Source organism: Oncorhynchus mykiss, chromosome 8 (genome assembly GCF_057628025.1).
Source record: "Oncorhynchus mykiss isolate SJ-2025 chromosome 8, ASM5762802v1, whole genome shotgun sequence".
Taxonomy (NCBI): domain Eukaryota; kingdom Metazoa; phylum Chordata; class Actinopteri; order Salmoniformes; family Salmonidae; genus Oncorhynchus; species Oncorhynchus mykiss.
Window position 1 is genome coordinate 1426486 of NC_143029.1, and position 18515 is coordinate 1445000.

The 18515-nt window shown below is 46.3% G+C and overlaps 1 protein-coding gene across 2 annotated transcripts in view; it reads right to left on the minus strand.

Annotated features, from left to right (window-relative positions):
- Positions 1 to 18515, minus strand: part of phip (PHIP subunit of CUL4-Ring ligase complex) — a 112330-nt gene that overhangs the window by 55625 nt on the left and 38190 nt on the right. For both annotated transcript variants that reach the window (XM_036984530.2, XM_036984528.2), the window contains exons 14-18: positions 17485 to 17583; positions 12475 to 12631; positions 11083 to 11217; positions 5470 to 5598; positions 3802 to 4027 (exon numbers count right to left, since the gene is read on the minus strand). In XM_036984530.2, the coding sequence (XP_036840425.2) occupies positions 3802 to 4027; positions 5470 to 5598; positions 11083 to 11217; positions 12475 to 12631; positions 17485 to 17583 (746 nt within the window). The remainder of the gene's footprint in view (positions 1 to 3801; positions 4028 to 5469; positions 5599 to 11082; positions 11218 to 12474; positions 12632 to 17484; positions 17584 to 18515) is intronic.

Genomic DNA, 18515 nt, shown 5'->3' on the forward strand with positions numbered 1-18515 from the left:
TGTCTAATGTAATTCATTATATTTGAAGCTGTGGTGTTGAATGTAATTCATTATATTTGAAGCTGTGGTGTTGAATGTAATTCATTATATTTGAAGCTGTGGTGTCTAATGTAATTCTTTATATTTGAAGCTGTGGTGTCTAATGTAATTCATTATATTTGAAGCTGTGGTGTCTAATGTAATTCATTATATTTGAAGCTGTGGTGTCTAATGTAATTCATTATATTTGAAGCTGTGGTGTCTAATGTAATTCATTATATTTGAAGCTGTGGTGTCTAATGTAATTCATTATATTTGAAGCTGTGGTGTCTAATGTAATTCATTATATTTGAAGCTGTGGTGTCTAATGTAATTCATTATATTTGAAGCTGTGGTGTTGAATGTAATTCATTATATTTGAAGCTGTGGTGTCTAATGTAATTCATTATATTTGAAGCTGTGGTGTTGAATGTAATTCATTATATTTGAAGCTGTGGTGTCTAATGTAATTCATTATATTTGAAGCTGTGGTGTTGAATGTAATTCATTATATTTGAAGCTGTGGTGTCTAATGTAATTCATTATATTTGAAGCTGTGGTGTTGAATGTAATTCATTATATTTGAAGCTGTGGTGTCTAATGTCATTTATTATATTTGAAGCTGTGGTGTCTAATGTAATTCATTATATTTGAAGCTGTGGTGTCTAATGTAATTCATTATATTTGAAGCTGTGGTGTTGAATGTAATTCATTATATTTGAAGCTGTGGTGTTGAATGTAATTAATTAGAGGTGACTCCCTGACAAACTGACATGTACCTGAGGAGGAGGAGGAGGTGACTCCCTGACAAACTGACATGTACCTGAGGACGAGGAGGTGACTCCCTGACAAACACATGTACCTGAGGAGGAGGAGGTGACTCCCTGACAAACACATGTACCTGAGGAGGAGGAGGTGACTCCCTGACAAACTGACATGTACCTGAGGAGGAGGAGGAGGAGGTGACTCCCTGACAAATTGACATGTACCTGAGGAGGAGGAGGAGAAGGAGGTGACTCCCTGACAAACTGACATGTACCTGAGGAGGAGGAGGAGGAGGAGGAGGAGGAGGAGGAGGAGGAGGAGAAGGAGGTGACTCCCTGACGAACTGACATGTACCTGAGGAGGAGGAGGAGGTGACTCCCTGACAAACTGACATGTACGTGAGGAGGAGGAGGAGGAGGAGGTGACTCCCTGACAAACTGACATGTACCTGAGGAGGAGGAGGAGGAGGTGACTCCCTGACAAATTGACATGTACCTGAGGAGGAGGAGGAGGAGGTGACTCCCTGACAAACTGACATGTACGTGAGGAGGAGGAGGAGGAGGAGGTGACTCCCTGACAAACTGACATGTACCTGAGGAGGAGGAGGAGGAGGAGGTGACTCCCTGACAAACTGACATGTACCTGAGGAGGAGGAGTAGGAGGAGGTGACTCCCTGACAAACTGACATGTACCTGAGGAAGAAGAGGAGGAGGTGACTCCCTGACAAACTGACATGTACCTGAGGAGGAGGAGGAGGAGGTGACTCCCTGACAAACTGACATGTACCTGAGGAGGAGGAGGAGGAGACTCCCTGACGAACTGACATGTACCTGAGGAGGAGGAGGAGGAGGAGGTGACTCCCTGACAAACTGACATGTACCTGAGGAGGAGGAGGATGAGGAGGAGGTGACTCCCTGACAAACTGACATGTACCTGAGGAGGAGGAGGAGGAGGTGACTCCCTGACAAACTGACATGTACCTGAGGAGGAGGAGGATGAGGAGGAGGAGGTGACTCCCTGACAAACTGACAGGTACCTGAGGAGGAGGAGGTGACTCCCTGACAAACTGACATGTACCTGAGGAGGAGGAGGAGGAGGATGAGGAGGAGGAGGAGGTGACTCCCTGACAAACTGACATGAACCTGAGGAGGAGGAGGATGAGGAGGTGACTCCCTGACAAACTGACATGTACCTGAGGAGGAGGAGGAGGAGACTCCCTGACGAACTGACATGTACCTGAGAAGGAGGAGGAGGAGGAGGTGACTCCCTGACAAACTGACATGTACCTGAGGAGGAGGAGGAGGTGACTCCCTGACGAACTGACATGTACCTGAGGAGGAGGAGGAGGTGACTCCCTGACAAACTGACATGTACCTGAGGAGGAGGAGGAGGTGACTCCCTGATAAACTGACATGTACCTGAGGAGGAGGAGGATGAGGAGGAGGAGGTGACTCCCTGACAAACTGAAATGTACCTGAGGAGGAGGAGGAGGAGACTCCCTGACAAACTGACATGTACCTGAGGAGGAGGAGGATGAGGAGGAGGAGGAGGTGACTCCCTGACAAACTGACATGTACCTGAGGAGGAGGAGGAGGAGGAGGTGACTCCCTGACAAACTGACATGTACCTGAGGAGGAGGAGGAGGTGACTCCCTGACAAATTGACATGTACCTGAGGAGGAGGAGGAGGAGGAGGTGACTCCCTGACAAACTGACATGTACGTGAGGAGGAGGAGGAGGAGGAGGTGACTCCCTGACAAACTGACATGTACCTGAGGAGGAGGAGGAGGAGGAGGTGACTCCCTGACAAACTGACATGTACCTGAGGAAGAAGAGGAGGAGGAGGTGACTCCCTGACAAACTGACATGTACCTGAGGAGGAGGAGGAGGAGGTGACTCCCTGACAAACTGACATGTACCTGAGGAGGAGGAGGAGGAGACTCCCTGACGAACTGACATGTACCTGAGGAGGAGGAGGAGGAGGAGGTGACTCCCTGACAAACTGACATGTACCTGAGGAGGAGGAGGATGAGGAGGAGGTGACTCCCTGACAAACTGACATGTACCTGAGGAGGAGGAGGAGGAGGTGACTCCCTGACAAACTGACATGTACCTGAGGAGGAGGAGGATGAGGAGGAGGAGGTGACTCCCTGACAAACTGACAGGTACCTGAGGAGGAGGAGGTGACTCCCTGACAAACTGACATGTACCTGAGGAGGAGGAGGAGGAGGATGAGGAGGAGGAGGAGGTGACTCCCTGACAAACTGACATGAACCTGAGGAGGAGGAGGATGAGGAGGTGACTCCCTGACAAACTGACATGTACCTGAGGAGGAGGAGGAGGAGACTCCCTGACGAACTGACATGTACCTGAGAAGGAGGAGGAGGAGGAGGTGACTCCCTGACAAACTGACATGTACCTGAGGAGGAGGAGGAGGTGACTCCCTGACGAACTGACATGTACCTGAGGAGGAGGAGGAGGTGACTCCCTGACAAACTGACATGTACCTGAGGAGGAGGAGGAGGTGACTCCCTGATAAACTGACATGTACCTGAGGAGGAGGAGGATGAGGAGGAGGAGGAGGTGACTCCCTGACAAACTGAAATGTACCTGAGGAGGAGGAGGAGGAGACTCCCTGACAAACTGACATGTACCTGAGGAGGAGGAGGATGAGGAGGAGGAGGAGGTGACTCCCTGACAAACTGACATGTACCTGAGGAGGAGGAGGAGGAGGAGGTGACTCCCTGACAAACTGACATGTACCTGAGGAGGAGGAGGAGGTGACTCCCTGACAAACTGACATGTACCTGAGGAGGAGGAGGAGGAGGAGGTGACTCCCTGACAAACTGACATGTACCTGAGGAGGAGGAGGAGGTGACTCCCTGACAAACTGACATGTACCTGAGGAGGAGGAGGATGAGGAGGAGGAGGAGGTGACTCCCTGACAAACTGACATGTACCTGAGGAGGAGGAGGATGAGGAGGAGGAGGAGGTGACTCCCTGACAAACTGACATGTACCTGAGGAGGTGACTCCCATCTGTGGTATGAGCTGTTGGTCTCTGCAGCTCTCCCGTCCGGGTACGAGACGTTGGTATGGAGGAGGGTGGGGGTTCCCGTCCACGTCCACCAGGAAGGGAGGGGGCATGAGGTGTGGTGCCTGCTGGGTCTGCTCGTCCAACACGTAGTTATTAACATCCCGGATCAACGGGCGGTAGTCAGTATGGAAAAACATCTGATCTGCTATCTGAGGGAGAGAAAGATTTGGTTTATAGTGTAGATTTGTTGAGTAGTTTTACAACAAGGTTGCAGACTACTATACTAATAGTAGAAGCAGTATAGTATCATAGTAGTATTGCAGTAGTATTGCAGTAGTATAGCAGTAGCAGTTGTAGAAGTAGCATATTATTGTAGTAGTATAGTAGTAATAGACGTAACCTAATACCGTAATTGTATAGTAGCAGTATCATAATTGTATAGTATCATAGTAGTAGTAGTGCTAGTAGTAGCAGAACCGTTGTAGTAGTAGTATTAGTAGTAGCAGTAGTAGTAGTAGTAGTATTAGTAGTAGTGCTAGTAGTAGTAGTAGTAGTAGTAGTAGCAGTAGTAGTAGTAGTAACAGTAGTAGTAGTAGTGCTAGTAGTAGTAGTAGTAGCAGTAGTAGTAGTATTGGTAGTAGTAGTAGTAGTAGCAGTAGTAGTATTAGCAGTAGTAGCGCTAGTAGTAGTAGTATTAGTAGTAGTATTAGTAGTGGTAGTAGTAGTAGTAGTATCATTAGTAGTGTTATAGTATTGTAGTAGTAATATAGTACAGGAGTAGTAGGTCTAGTTAGTAGTTCTAGCAGTATTGTAGTAGTAGTAGTAGTAGTAGTAGCAGCAGTGTTATAGTATTGTAGCAGTAATATAGTCTAGGAGTAGTATTTTAGTAGTAGTAGTGTTATAGTATTGTAGTAGTAATATAGTATAGGAGTAGTAGTTCTAGTAAGTAGTTCTAGCAGTATTGTAGTAGTAGTAGAAGTAGAAGTAGTATTTTAGTAGTAGTAGTGTTATAGTATTGTAGTAGTAGTAGTAGTAGTGTTATAGTATTGTAGTAGTAATATAGTATAGGAGTAGTAGTTCTAGTTAGTAGTTCTAGCAGTATTGTAGTAGTAGTAGAAGTAGAAGTAGTATTTTAGTAGTAGTAGTGTTATAGTATTGTAGTAGTAGTAGTAGTGTTATAGTATTGTAGTAGTAATATAGTATAGGAGTAGAAGTTCTAGTTAGTAGTTCAAACAGTATTGTAGTAGTAGTAGTGTTATAGTATTGTAGTAGTAATATAGTATAGGAGTAGTAATGGTATAGTATTGTAGTAGTAATATAGTATAGGAGTAGTAATGGTGTAGTATTGTAGTAGTAATATAGTATAGGAGTAGTATTATAGTAGTAGTAGTGTTATAGTATTGTAGTATTAATATATTATAGTAGTAGTGTTATAGTATTGTAGTAGTAATATATTATAGTAGTAGCAGTGTTATAGTATTGTAGTAGTAGTAATATATTATAGTAGTAGTAGTGTTATAGTATTGTAGTAGTAATATATTATAGTAGTAGCAGTGTTATAGTATTGTAGTAGTAATATATTATAGTAGTAGCAGTGTTATAGTATTGTAGTAGTAATATAGTATAGGAGTAGTAGACTCCTAGTGTGTACCTTGTCATACTTGCTGCTGGAACCGAAGCCGAAGATGAGCAGGTGACCATGTGAGTCTGTAGCAGCAAAGTGCTGTCCATCAGGACTACACTTACAGTCAAATACCGCCCCATGGCCTTGACCTTCAATCTGGAAAATGGAAAAATATAGAGTAGTTACCATAGATGAATAAACACTGATCACCATTCACACGGAATAAAGAAAAGCTCCCTTTATTTTCAATGCATTTTTTATGTCTTGTGCAAAAATAAAAAAGGTGTTACCGTGAGTTTACCCTCCACTACACCACTGGTTAGAGGGTGTTACCGTGAGTTTACCCTCCACTACACCACTGGTTAGAGGGTGTTACCGTGAGTTTACCCTCCACTACACCACTGGTTAGAGGGTGTTACCGTGAGTTTACCCTCCACTACACCACTGGTTAGAGGGTGTTACCGTGAGTTTACCCTCCACTACACCACTGGTTAGAGGGTGTTACCGTGAGTTTACCCTCCACTACACCACTGGTTAGAGGGTGTTACCGTGAGTTTACCCTCCACTACACCACTGGTTAGAGGGTGTTACCGTGAGTTTACCCTCCACTAAACCACTGGTTAGAGGGTGTTACCGTGAGTTTACCCTCCACTACACCACTGGTTAGAGGGTGTTACCGTGAGTTTACCCTCCACTACACCACTGGTTAGAGGGTGTTACCGTGAGTTTACCCGCCACTACACCACTGGTTAGAGGGTGTTACCGTGAGTTTACCCTCCACTACACCACTGGTTAGAGGGTGTTACCGTGAGTTTACCCTCCACTACACCACTGGTTAGAGGGTGTTACCGTGAGTTTACCCTCCACTACACCACTGGTTAGAGGGTGTTACTGTGAGTTTACCCTCCACTACACCACTGGTTACAGGGTGTTACCGTGAGTTTACCCTCCACTACACCACTGGTTAGAGGGTGTTACCGTGAGTTTACCCTCCACTACACCACTGGTTAGAGGGTGTTACCGTGAGTTTACCCTCCACTACACCACTGGTTAGAGGGTGTTACCGTGAGTTTACCCTCCACTACACCACTGGTTAGAGGGTGTTACCGTGAGTTTACCCTCCACTACACCACTGGTTAGAGGGTGTTACCGTGAGTTTACCCTCCACTACACCACTGGTTAGAGGGTGTTACCGTGAGTTTACCCTCCACTACACCACTGGTTAGAGGGTGTTACCGTGAGTTTACCCTCCACTACACCACTGGTTAGAGGGTGTTATCGTGAGTTTACCCTCCACTACACCACTGGTTAGAGGGTGTTACCGTGAGTTTACCCTCCACTACACCACTGGTTAGAGGGTGTTACCGTGAGTTTACCCTCCACTACACCACTGGTTAGAGGGTGTTACCGTGAGTTTACCCTCCACTACACCACTGGTTAGAGGGTGTTACCGTGAGTTTACCCTCCACTACACCACTGGTTAGAGGGTGTTACCGTGAGTTTACCCTCCACTACACCACTGGTTACAGGGTGTTACCGTGAGTTTACCCTCCACTACACCACTGGTTACAGGGTGTTACCTTGAGTTTACCCTCCACTACACCACTGGTTACAGGGTGTTACCGTGAGTTTACCCTCCACTACACCACTGGTTAGAGGGTGTTACCGTGAGTTTACCCTCCCACTACACCACTGGTTAGAGGGTGTTACCGTGAGTTTACCCTCCCACTACACCACTGGTTAGAGGGTGTTACCGTGAGTTTACCCTCCACTACACCACTGGTTAGAGGGTGTTACCGTGAGTTTACCCTCCACTACACCACTGGTTAGAGGGTGTTACCGTGAGTTTACCATCCACTACACCACTGGTTAGAGGGTGTTACCGTGAGTTTACCCTCCACTACACCACTGGTTAGAGGGTGTTACCGTGAGTTTACCCTCCACTACACCACTGGTTAGAGGGTGTTACCGTGAGTTTACCCTCCACTACACCACTGGTTAGAGGGTGTTACCGTGAGTTTACCCTCCACTACACCACTGGTTAGAGGGTGTTACCGTGAGTTTACCCTCCACTACACCACTGGTTAGAGGGTGTTACCGTGAGTTTACCCTCCACTACACCACTGGTTAGAGGGTGTTACCGTGAGTTTACCCTCCACTACACCACTGGTTAGAGGGTGTTACCGTGAGTTTACCCTCCACTACACCACTGGTTAGAGGGTGTTACCGTGAGTTTACCCTCCACTACACCACTGGTTAGAGGGTGTTACCGTGAGTTTACCCTCCACTACACCACTGGTTAGAGGGTGTTACCGTGAGTTTACCCTCCACTACACCACTGGTTAGAGGGTGTTACCGTGAGTTTACCCTCCACTACACCACTGGTTAGAGGGTGTTACCGTGAGTTTACCCTCCACTACACCACTGGTTAGAGGGTGTTACCGTGAGTTTACCCTCCACTACACCACTGGTTAGAGGGTGTTACCGTGAGTTTACCCTCCACTACACCACTGGTTAGAGGGTGTTACCGTGAGTTTACCCTCCACTACACCACTGGTTAGAGGGTGTTACCGTGAGTTTACCCTCCACTACACCACTGGTTAGAGGGTGTTACCGTGAGTTTACCCTCCACTACACCACTGGTTAGAGGGTGTTACCGTGAGTTTACCCTCCACTACACCACTGGTTAGAGGGTGTTACCGTGAGTTTACCCTCCACTACACCACTGGTTAGAGGGTGTTACCGTGAGTTTACCCTCCACTACACCACTGGTTAGAGGGTGTTACCGTGAGTTTACCCTCCACTACACCACTGGTTAGAGGGTGTTACCGTGAGTTTACCCTCCACTACACCACTGGTTAGAGGGTGTTACCGTGAGTTTACCCTCCACTACACCACTGGTTAGAGGGTGTTACCGTGAGTTTACCCTCCACTACACCACTGGTTAGAGGGTGTTACCGTGAGTTTACCCTCCACTACACCACTGGTTAGAGGGTGTTACCGTGAGTTTACCCTCCACTACACCACTGGTTAGAGGGTGTTACCGTGAGTTTACCCTCCACTACACCACTGGTTAGAGGGTGTTACCGTGAGTTTACCCTCCACTACACCACTGGTTAGAGGGTGTTACCGTGAGTTTACCCTCCACTACACCACTGGTTAGAGGGTGTTACCGTGAGTTTACCCTCCACTACACCACTGGTTAGAGGGTGTTACCGTGAGTTTACCCTCCACTACACCACTGGTTAGAGGGTGTTACCGTGAGTTTACCCTCCACTACACCACTGGTTAGAGGGTGTTACCGTGAGTTTACCCTCCACTACACCACTGGTTAGAGGGTGTTACCGTGAGTTTACCCTCCACTACACCACTGGTTAGAGGGTGTTACCGTGAGTTTACCCTCCACTACACCACTGGTTAGAGGGTGTTACCGTGAGTTTACCCTCCACTACACCACTGGTTAGAGGGTGTTACCGTGAGTTTACCCTCCCACTACACCACTGGTTAGAGGGTGTTACCGTGAGTTTACCCTCCCACTACACCACTGGTTAGAGGGTGTTACCGTGAGTTTACCCTCCACTACACCACTGGTTAGAGGGTGTTACCGTGAGTTTACCCTCCACTACACCACTGGTTAGAGGGTGTTACCGTGAGTTTACCCTCCACTACACCACTGGTTAGAGGGTGTTACCGTGAGTTTACCCTCCACTACACCACTGGTTAGAGGGTGTTACCGTGAGTTTACCCTCCCACTACACCACTGGTTAGAGGGTGTTACCGTGAGTTTACCCTCCACTACACCACTGGTTAGAGGGTGTTACCGTGAGTTTACCCTCCACTACACCACTGGTTAGAAGGTGTTACCGTGAGTTTACCCTCCACTACACCACTGGTTAGAGGGTGTTACCGTGAGTTTACCCTCCACTACACCACTGGTTAGAGGGTGTTACCGTGAGTTTACCCTCCACTACACCACTGGTTAGAGGGTGTTACCGTGAGTTTACCCTCCACTACACCACTGGTTAGAGGGTGTTACCGTGAGTTTACCCTCCACTACACCACTGGTTAGAGGGTGTTACCGTGAGTTTACCCTCCCACTACACCACTGGTTAGAGGGTGTTACCGTGAGTTTACCCTCCACTACACCACTGGTTATAGGGTGTTACCGTGAGTTTACCCTCCACTACACCACTGGTTAGAGGGTGTTACCGTGAGTTTACCCTCCACTACACCACTGGTTAGAGGGTGTTACCGTGAGTTTACCCTCCACTACACCACTGGTTAGAGGGTGTTACCGTGAGTTTACCCTCCACTACACCACTGGTTAGAGGGTGTTACCGTGAGTTTACCCTCCACTACACCACTGGTTAGAGGGTGTTACCGTGAGTTTACCCTCCACTACACCACTGGTTAGAGGGTGTTACCGTGAGTTTACCATCCACTACACTACTGGTTAGGGGTACTCGGACAAAACAAGTATTTTAACGGATAAGCATCATTTTCCGAATACGATTATGATTATTGTAAATGTCTGTCATCGAGAAACAAAAAAATTCAGACGCCAGCGCGCATCTCTCTTTCACTCAAACAGTGTGAAGCGCTGCGTGCTCCAACCTACTTTTGGCTAGTTCTTCGGTCTGTAAAGAAACGGGGCGGGGTGTCAGTTGAGCCTGCTGCAACGATTGGATTAGAACAAAGCGCTGCTCTCATTTCCCCAGACAGACACGCCCGGTTCAGCTGAGCCTGCTGCAACGATTGGATTAGAACAAAGCGCTGCTCTCATTTCCCCAGACAGACACGCCCGGTTCAGCTGAGCCTGCTGCAACGATTGGATTAGAACAAAGCGCTGCTCTCATTTCCCCAGACAGACACGCCCGGTTCAGCTGCAGTCACTCGTGTCAGGGCACAAGTAACCCCTTTGTAGAAATGTTGTGGCATAAAGTGTCGAGAGAGAAAAGTTTTACTCCTCTTGAAAGTGAAATGATACATGGGGCAAGTGAGTTATCCCACCTTCATCTAAATGTGTCTGGAGTAAATGTAGGCAGTAGATGCCAGCCATGCATTAGCCTGTTTATTAACCTATTTCATTGATCATTGAACAAGACTAGGTAAATCATGTGCATTTTCAGCTGTCATTTACCTTTGAACAATGTGAATGAGTGAAGGAACATAACGATGCTCTCTGAGTGACAGAGCAGTAATGAAGGAACATAACGATGCTCTCTGAGTGACAGAGCAGTAATGAAGGAACAAAACGATGCTCTCTGAGTGACAGAGCAGTAGTGAAGGAACATAACAATGCTCTCTGAGTGACAGAGCTGTAATGAAGGAACATAACGATGCTCTCTGAGTGACAGAGCTGTAATGAAGGAACATAACGATGCTCTCTGAGTGACAGAGCAGTAATGAAGGAACATAACGATGCTCTGTGAGTGACAGAGCAGTAATGTGACCTTGAGGTATAGGCTTCATCGATATTTAAAGTGCACTCCTGGGTTTTCCGATTCTGAGTAAGTCTGATTACAAGTATCAAGTGTGATAAAATGGATACAATTACGAATACGAGTATGACAATATCAGCACAGCCTTACCCAGAACCATCATAAATACATACACACCCCACCTGCCCCCCTGTCTCACCATGTTGAAGTAGGATCGTATCTTGACCCCCCGGGCCAGGTCCCAGACGATGGCGTTCCCATCATGCCCGGCGCTGAACAGGATGCGGGGGTCAAAGGGGTGTGGCTCCAGGACAAACACCTCGTCCTCATGACCCTGGGATCGATCAATTAACGAATCCATCAAATTAGTGTGTGTGTGTGTGTGTGTGTGTGTGTGTGTGTGTGTGTGTGTGTGTGTGTGTGTGTGTGTGTGTGTGTAGTGGTGTAATGTACTTAAGTATAAATACTTTAAAGTACTACTTAAGTAGTTTTCTGGGGTACCTGTACTTTACTATTTATGTTTTTAACAACTTTTACTTTTATATCACTACATTCCTGAAGAAAATAATATACTTTTTACTCCATACATTTTCCCTGACACTGAAAAGAACTCATTACATGTTGAATGTTTAGCAGGACAGGAAATTCAAGCACACAGAACTCACTAAACAGAAAACATCCCTGGTCATCCCTACTGCCTCTGATCTGGAGGACTCACTAAACAAAGAACATACCTGGTCATCCCTACTGCCTCTGATCTGGAGGACTCACTAAACAGAGAACATCCCTACTGCCTCTGATCTGGAGGACTCACTAAACAGAGAACATCCCTGGTCATCCCTACTGCCTCTGATCTGGAGGACTCACTAAACAGAGAACATACCTGGTCGTCCCTACTGCCTCTGATCTGGAGGACTCACTAAACAGAGAACATCCCTGGTCATCCCTACTGCCTCTGATCTGGAGGACTCACTAAACAGAGAACATCCCTGGTCATCTCTACTGCCTCTGATCTGGAGGACTCACTAAACAGAGAACATCCCTGGTCATCTCTACTGCCTCTGATCTGGAGGACTCAGTAAACAGAGAACATCCCTGGTCATCCCTACTGCCTCTGATCTGGAGGACTCACTAAACAGAGAACATCCCTGGTCATCCCTACTGCCTCTGATCTGGAGGACTCACTAAACAGAGAACATCCCTGGTCATCCCTACTGCCTCTGATCTGGAGGACTCACTAAACACAAATGCTTTGTTTGTAAATTATGTCTGAGTGTTACTTGGTGTGCCCCTGGCTATTCATACATACTTTTTTTTTTAAATAACATTTGTGCATCTTAATATATGGACTTTTTTATTATTCATAGTTTTACTTTTGATACTTAAGTATATTTATAACCATATACTTTTAGACTTCTACTCAAGTAGTATTTTACTGGGTGACTTTTAATTTGACTTTTCTATTAAAGGTATCTTTATTTGTACTCAAGTACAAGAAGCAGAGCCCCAATTGGGTACTTTTTCCACCACTGGTAACAAGAAGCAGAGCCCCAATTGGGTACTTTTTCCAACACTGTGTGTGTGTTTGTACCATCAGTATGTGGATGAGGTTTCCGGTGGTGGAGTTCCAGACTTTGAGCGTCAGGTTGTTGGCGGCGGTGATGACTGTGTTGTCGTGACGATCCCAGGCTACCATGGTAACCTTCAGCTTGGTCACCTTGTCCTCCAGCGGAGGGGGATTGTACTTCCTGGTAGACAGATGACATCACAACATTAATAATTACATCACAAATCAGAGCTCTAAATTAAGGTTTTTCATTTGGTAGGACAAGTTAGAAGCACAACAAAATGTAGGCGCACCAGAAAATAAATATATATATTTTTTATGGATTGAGATATAGCCTTGATGAATTCCATCTACTTCTGAAAGACATGTTCTAGAAACGAATATGGAACCCTGTATAGACGTTTCAACAGCTTATTTCCACAAATGTTTTTTTAATCAGAAATGATTGTTTGAATGGCGTTCTAAGTGCTGCTTGAGGTTCGCTCCCAGGCTGTGTCACAGACGGCCGTGACCGGGACAAGAGCAGCCCCATAGGGAGGGTTACGGGAGGGTTTGGCCAGGGAGCTTTCCTTGGCTCATCAAGCTCTAGCGACTCCCTGTGGCAGGCCTGCAAGCTGACTTCTGCCAGTCAAACTGTGTTTCCACCGACACGTTGGTGAGGCTGACTTCTGTCAGTCAAACAGTGTTTCCACTGACACGTTGGTGAGGCTGACTTCTGCCAGTCAAACGGTGTTTCCACCGATACGTTGGTGAGGCTTTTGGGATAAGCAATGTGTTAAGAAGCACCATGGTTTGGAGGGTCATGTTTCAGAGAACACGTCTCGATCGTCGCTTCTCGAGCCTGTTGGGGAGCGATGAGACAAGATCGTTACTAGCGATTGAATAACCCGAGATTGGGGAGAAAAATGGGGCAAAATTTTGAACAAAATAATTTCTAATGATTGCTTGGTACCTTCATGTGCATAACATATCATGTTTCAGATTATATATATATATAGTTTCCACTTTTTTTCTCCCCAATTTCATGAAAACAATCTTGTCTCATCGCTGCAACTCCCCAACGGGCTCGCAATAGTGCGTCTTCCGAAACATGACCCGTAAACCTGCGCTTCTTAACACCCACTCACTCAACACGGAAACTAGCTGCACCAATGTGTCTGAGGAATTAACCTGCTGGCGCCCGGCCCATCACAAGGAGTCATTAAAGCGCGATGACCAAAGCCCCCCCCCCACGGCCAAGCCCTCAACTAACCTGAACAATGCTGGGCCAATTGTGCGCCGCCCTATGGGACTCCCGGTCACGGCCGGTAATGACACAGCCTGAGATCGAACCGGGGTCTGTAGTGACGCCTTAAGCACCTCAAGCAGTTCCTTAGTCGGCAGCACAACTCGGGAGGCCTGTTTCAGATTTTTTATTCATAAATTTGATATGTGTATGACATTTTTTTTGCAAACAGCTATTTACAGTGCCTTCCAAAAGTATTCACCCCCTTGGCATTTTTCATATTTTGTTACATTACAACCTGTAATTTCAATTGATTTTTATTTGATTTCATGTCACGGACATATACAAATTAATCCAAATTGGTGAAATTAAAAAAATTACTTGTTTCAAAATCGTTCAAAAAATAAAAAAAACTGAAAAGTGGTGTGTGCATATGTATTCACCCCCTTTACTATGAAGCCCCTAAATACGATCTGGTGCAACCAATTACCTTCAGAAGTCACATAATTAGTTAAATAAGGTCCACCTGCGCACAATCTAAGTGTCACATGATCTGTCACATGATCTCAGTATATATACACCTGTTCTGAAAGGCTCCAGTCTGCAACACCACTAAGCAAGGGGCACCAGCAAGCAAGCAACACCATGAAGTCCAAGGATCTCTCAAAACAGGTCAGGGACAAAGTTGTGGAGAAGTTCAGATCAGGGTTGAGTTATAAAAAATTATCCAAAACTTTGAACATCCCACAGAGCACTATTAAATCCATTATTAAAAAACCACAACAAACCTGCCAAGAGAGGGCCACCCACCAAAACTCACAGACCAGGCAAGGAGGGTATTAATCAGAGAGGCAATAAAGAGACCAAATATAACCATGACCAAAGATAACAGCGGAGATTGGAGTATTTGTCCATACCACAACTTTAAGCCGTACACTCCACAGAGCAGGGCTTTATGGAAGAGTGGCCAGAAAAAAAGCCATTGCTTGAAGAAAAAAAATAAGCAAACACATTTGGTGTTCACCAAAAGGCATGTGGGAGACTCCCCAAACATATGGAAGAAGGTACTCTGGTCTGATGAGACTAAAATTGTGCTTTTTGGCCATCAAGGAAAACACTCTGTCTGGCGCGAACCCAACACCTTTCATCACCCCGAGAACACCATCCTCACAGGGAAGCAGGGTGGTGGCAGCATCATGCTGTGGGGATGATTTTCATCGGCAGGGACTGGGAAACTGGTCAGAATTGAAGGAATGATGGATGGTGCTAAATACAGGGAAATTCTTGAGGGAAACCAGCATGGCTACCGCAGAATTCTTCAGCGATACGCCATCCCATCTGGTTTGAGCTTAGTGGGACTATGACCTGATTTGACTACTTCGTGGGACTATGATTTGCGCTTAGTGAACAGGACAATGACCCAATACACCTCCAGGCTGTGTAAGGGCTATTAGACCAAGAAGGAGAGTGATGGAGTGCTGTATCAGATGATTTGGCCTCCACAGTCCCCTGACCTCAACCAAATTGAGATGGTTAGGGATGAGTTGGACCGCAGAGTGAAGGAAAAGCAGCCAACAAGTGCTCAGCATACGTCGGAACTCCCTCGAGACTGTTGGAAAAGCATTCCTGGTTGAGAGAATGCCAAGAGTGTGCAAAGCTTTCATCAAGGCAAAAGGTGGCTACTTTGAAGAATCTAAAATATATTACATTTTTAAATTTATTTAACCTTTATTCAACTACTTAAAAAATTATCTTTATTTAACTAGTTAAGAACACATTCTTATTCACAATGACGGCCTACCCCTAACACCGCCGCCCTATGGGACTCCCAATGACGGCCTACCCCTAACACCGCCGCCCTATGGGACTCCCAATGACGGCCTACCCCTAACACCGCCTCCCTATGGGACTCCCAATGACGGCCTACCCCTAACACCGCCTCCCTATGGGACTCCCAATGACGGCCTACCCCTAACACCGCCGCCCTATGGGACTCCCAATGACGGCCTACCCCTAACATCGCCTCCCTATGGGACTCCCAATGACGGCCTACCCCTAACATCGCCTCCCTATGGGACTCCCAATGACGGCCTACCCCTAACACCGCCTCCCTATGGGACTCCCAATGACGGCCTACCCCTAACACCGCCTCCCTATGGGACTCCCAATGACGGCCTACCCCTAACACCGCCTCCCTATGGGACTCCCAATGACGGCCTACCCCTAACACCGCCTCTCTATGGGACTCCCAATGACGGCCTACCCCTAACACCGCCGCCCTATGGGACTCCCAATGACGGCCTACCCCTAACACCGCCTCCCTATGGGACTCCCAATGACGGCCTACCCCTAACACCGCCTCCCTATGGGACTCCCAATGACGGCCTACCCCTAACACCGCCGCCCTATGGGACTCCCAATGACGGCCTACCCCTAACACCGCCTCCCTATGGGACTCCCAATGACGGCCTACCCCTAACACCGCCTCCCTATGGGACTCCCAATGACGGCCTACCCCTAACACCGCCTCTCTATGGGACTCCCAATGACGGCCTACCCCTAACACCGCCTCCCTATGGGACTCCCAATGACGGTCTACCCCTAACACCGCCTCCCTATGGGACTCCCAATGACGGCCTACCCCTAACACCGCCTCCCTATGGGACTCCCAATGACGGCCTACCCCTAACACCGCCGCCCTATGGGACTCCCAATCATGGCCGGTTGTGATACAGCCTGGAATCGAACCAGGGTCTGTAGTGACGCCTCTAGCACTGAGGTGCAGTGCCTTAGACCGCTGCGCCACTCGGGAGCAAAACATGTATAACACTGTTCTGGTGATATGTGTATGACATTTTATACTACATGATTCCCTATGTTACTACATGATTCCCTATGTTACTACATGATTCCCTATGTTGCTACATGATTCCCTATGTTACTACATGATTCCCTATGTTGCTACATGATTCTATATGATTCTACATGATTCCATATGATTCTACATGATTCTACATGATTCCATATGATTCTACATATTACTACATGATTCTACATGTTACTACATGATTCCCTATGTTACTACATGATTACCTATGTTGCTAAATGATTCTATATGATTCTACATGATTCCATATGATTCTACATGTTACTACATGATTCCCTATGTTACTACATGATTCCCTATGTTGCTACATGATTCTATATGATTCTGCATGATTCTTCATGTTACTACATTATTCCCTATGTTGCTACATGATTCTATATGATTCTACATGATTCCATATGATTCTACATGTTACTACATTATTCCATATGATTCTACATGTTACTACATGATTCTATATGATTCTACATGTTACTACATAATTCTACATGTTACTACATGATTCTACATGTTACTACATGATTCTACATGTTACTACATGATTCTACATGTTACTACATGATTCTACATGTTACTACATAATTCTACATGTTACTACATGATTCTACATGTTACTACATGATTCTATATGTGTTATTTCATAGTATTGATGTCTTCACTATTTTTATACACATGGAATGAGTGGGTGTGTACAAACTTTTGTCTGGTACAGTATATCAAATGGAGTGTGTGTGTGTGTGTGTGTGTGTGTGTGTAGTGTGTGTGTGTGTGTGTGTTGTGTGTGGTGTGTGTGTGTGTGTGTAGTGTGTGTGTGTGTGTGTGTGTGTGTGTGTGTGTGTGTGTGTGTGTGTGTGTGTGTGTGTGTGTGTGTGTGTGTGTGTGTGTGTGTGTGTGTGTAGTATGTAGTGTGTGTGTGGTGTACCCTGGTAACTTGGCCTGCATGTCCAGTAGAATGCTCCTCCACTCCTGCTGATGGAGCTGCCAGATACGAGCTGTACCATCCCTGCTGCCACTCACAAACCTACACAAACACACACACGCACGCACACACGCACGCACACGCGCACACACGCACACACACATGCATGAAAGCAGTGTTATACACAGTAGGCAGGTGTGGAGAGAGTCAACAGAGTAAACATTGTAAACAGAGTCAACATAGTATGCAGAGTCAACAGAGTAAACAGAGTATGCAGAGTCAACAGAGTCAACAGAGTAAACAGAGTATGCAGAGACAACAGAGTAAACAGAGTATGCAGAGATAACAGAGTCAACAGAGTAAACAGAGTATGCAGAGACAACAGAGTCAACAGAGTAAACAGAGTATGCAGAGTCAACAGAGTCAACAGAGTATGCAGAGACAACAGAGTCAACAGAGTATGCAGAGACAACAGAGTCAACAGAGTATGCAGAGACAACAGAGTAGACAGAGTATGCAGAGTCAACAGAGTAAACAGAGTATGCAGAGTCAACAGAGTAAACAGAGTATGCAGAGACATCAGAGACAACAGAGTCAACAGAGTATGCAGAGACATCAGAGACAACAGAGACAACAGAGTAGACAGAGTATGCAGAGTCAACAGAGTAAACAGAGTATGCAGAGTCAACAGAGTAAACAGAGTATGCAGAGACATCAGAGACAACAGAGACAACAGAGTAGACAGAGTATGCAGAGTCAACAGAGTCAGCAGAGTATGCAGAGACAACAGAGTCAACAGAGTCAGCAGAGTATGCAGAGTCAACAGAGTCAACAGAGTCAGCAGAGTATGCAGAGACAACAGAGTCAGCAGAGTATGCAGAGTCAACAGAGTAAACAGAATATGCAGAGTATGCAGAGACAACAGAGTATGCAGAGTCAACAGAGTAAACAGAGTCAACAGAGTATGCAGAGTCAACAGAGTAAACAGAGTATGCAGAGTATGCAGAGACAACAGAGTCAGCAGAGTATGCAGA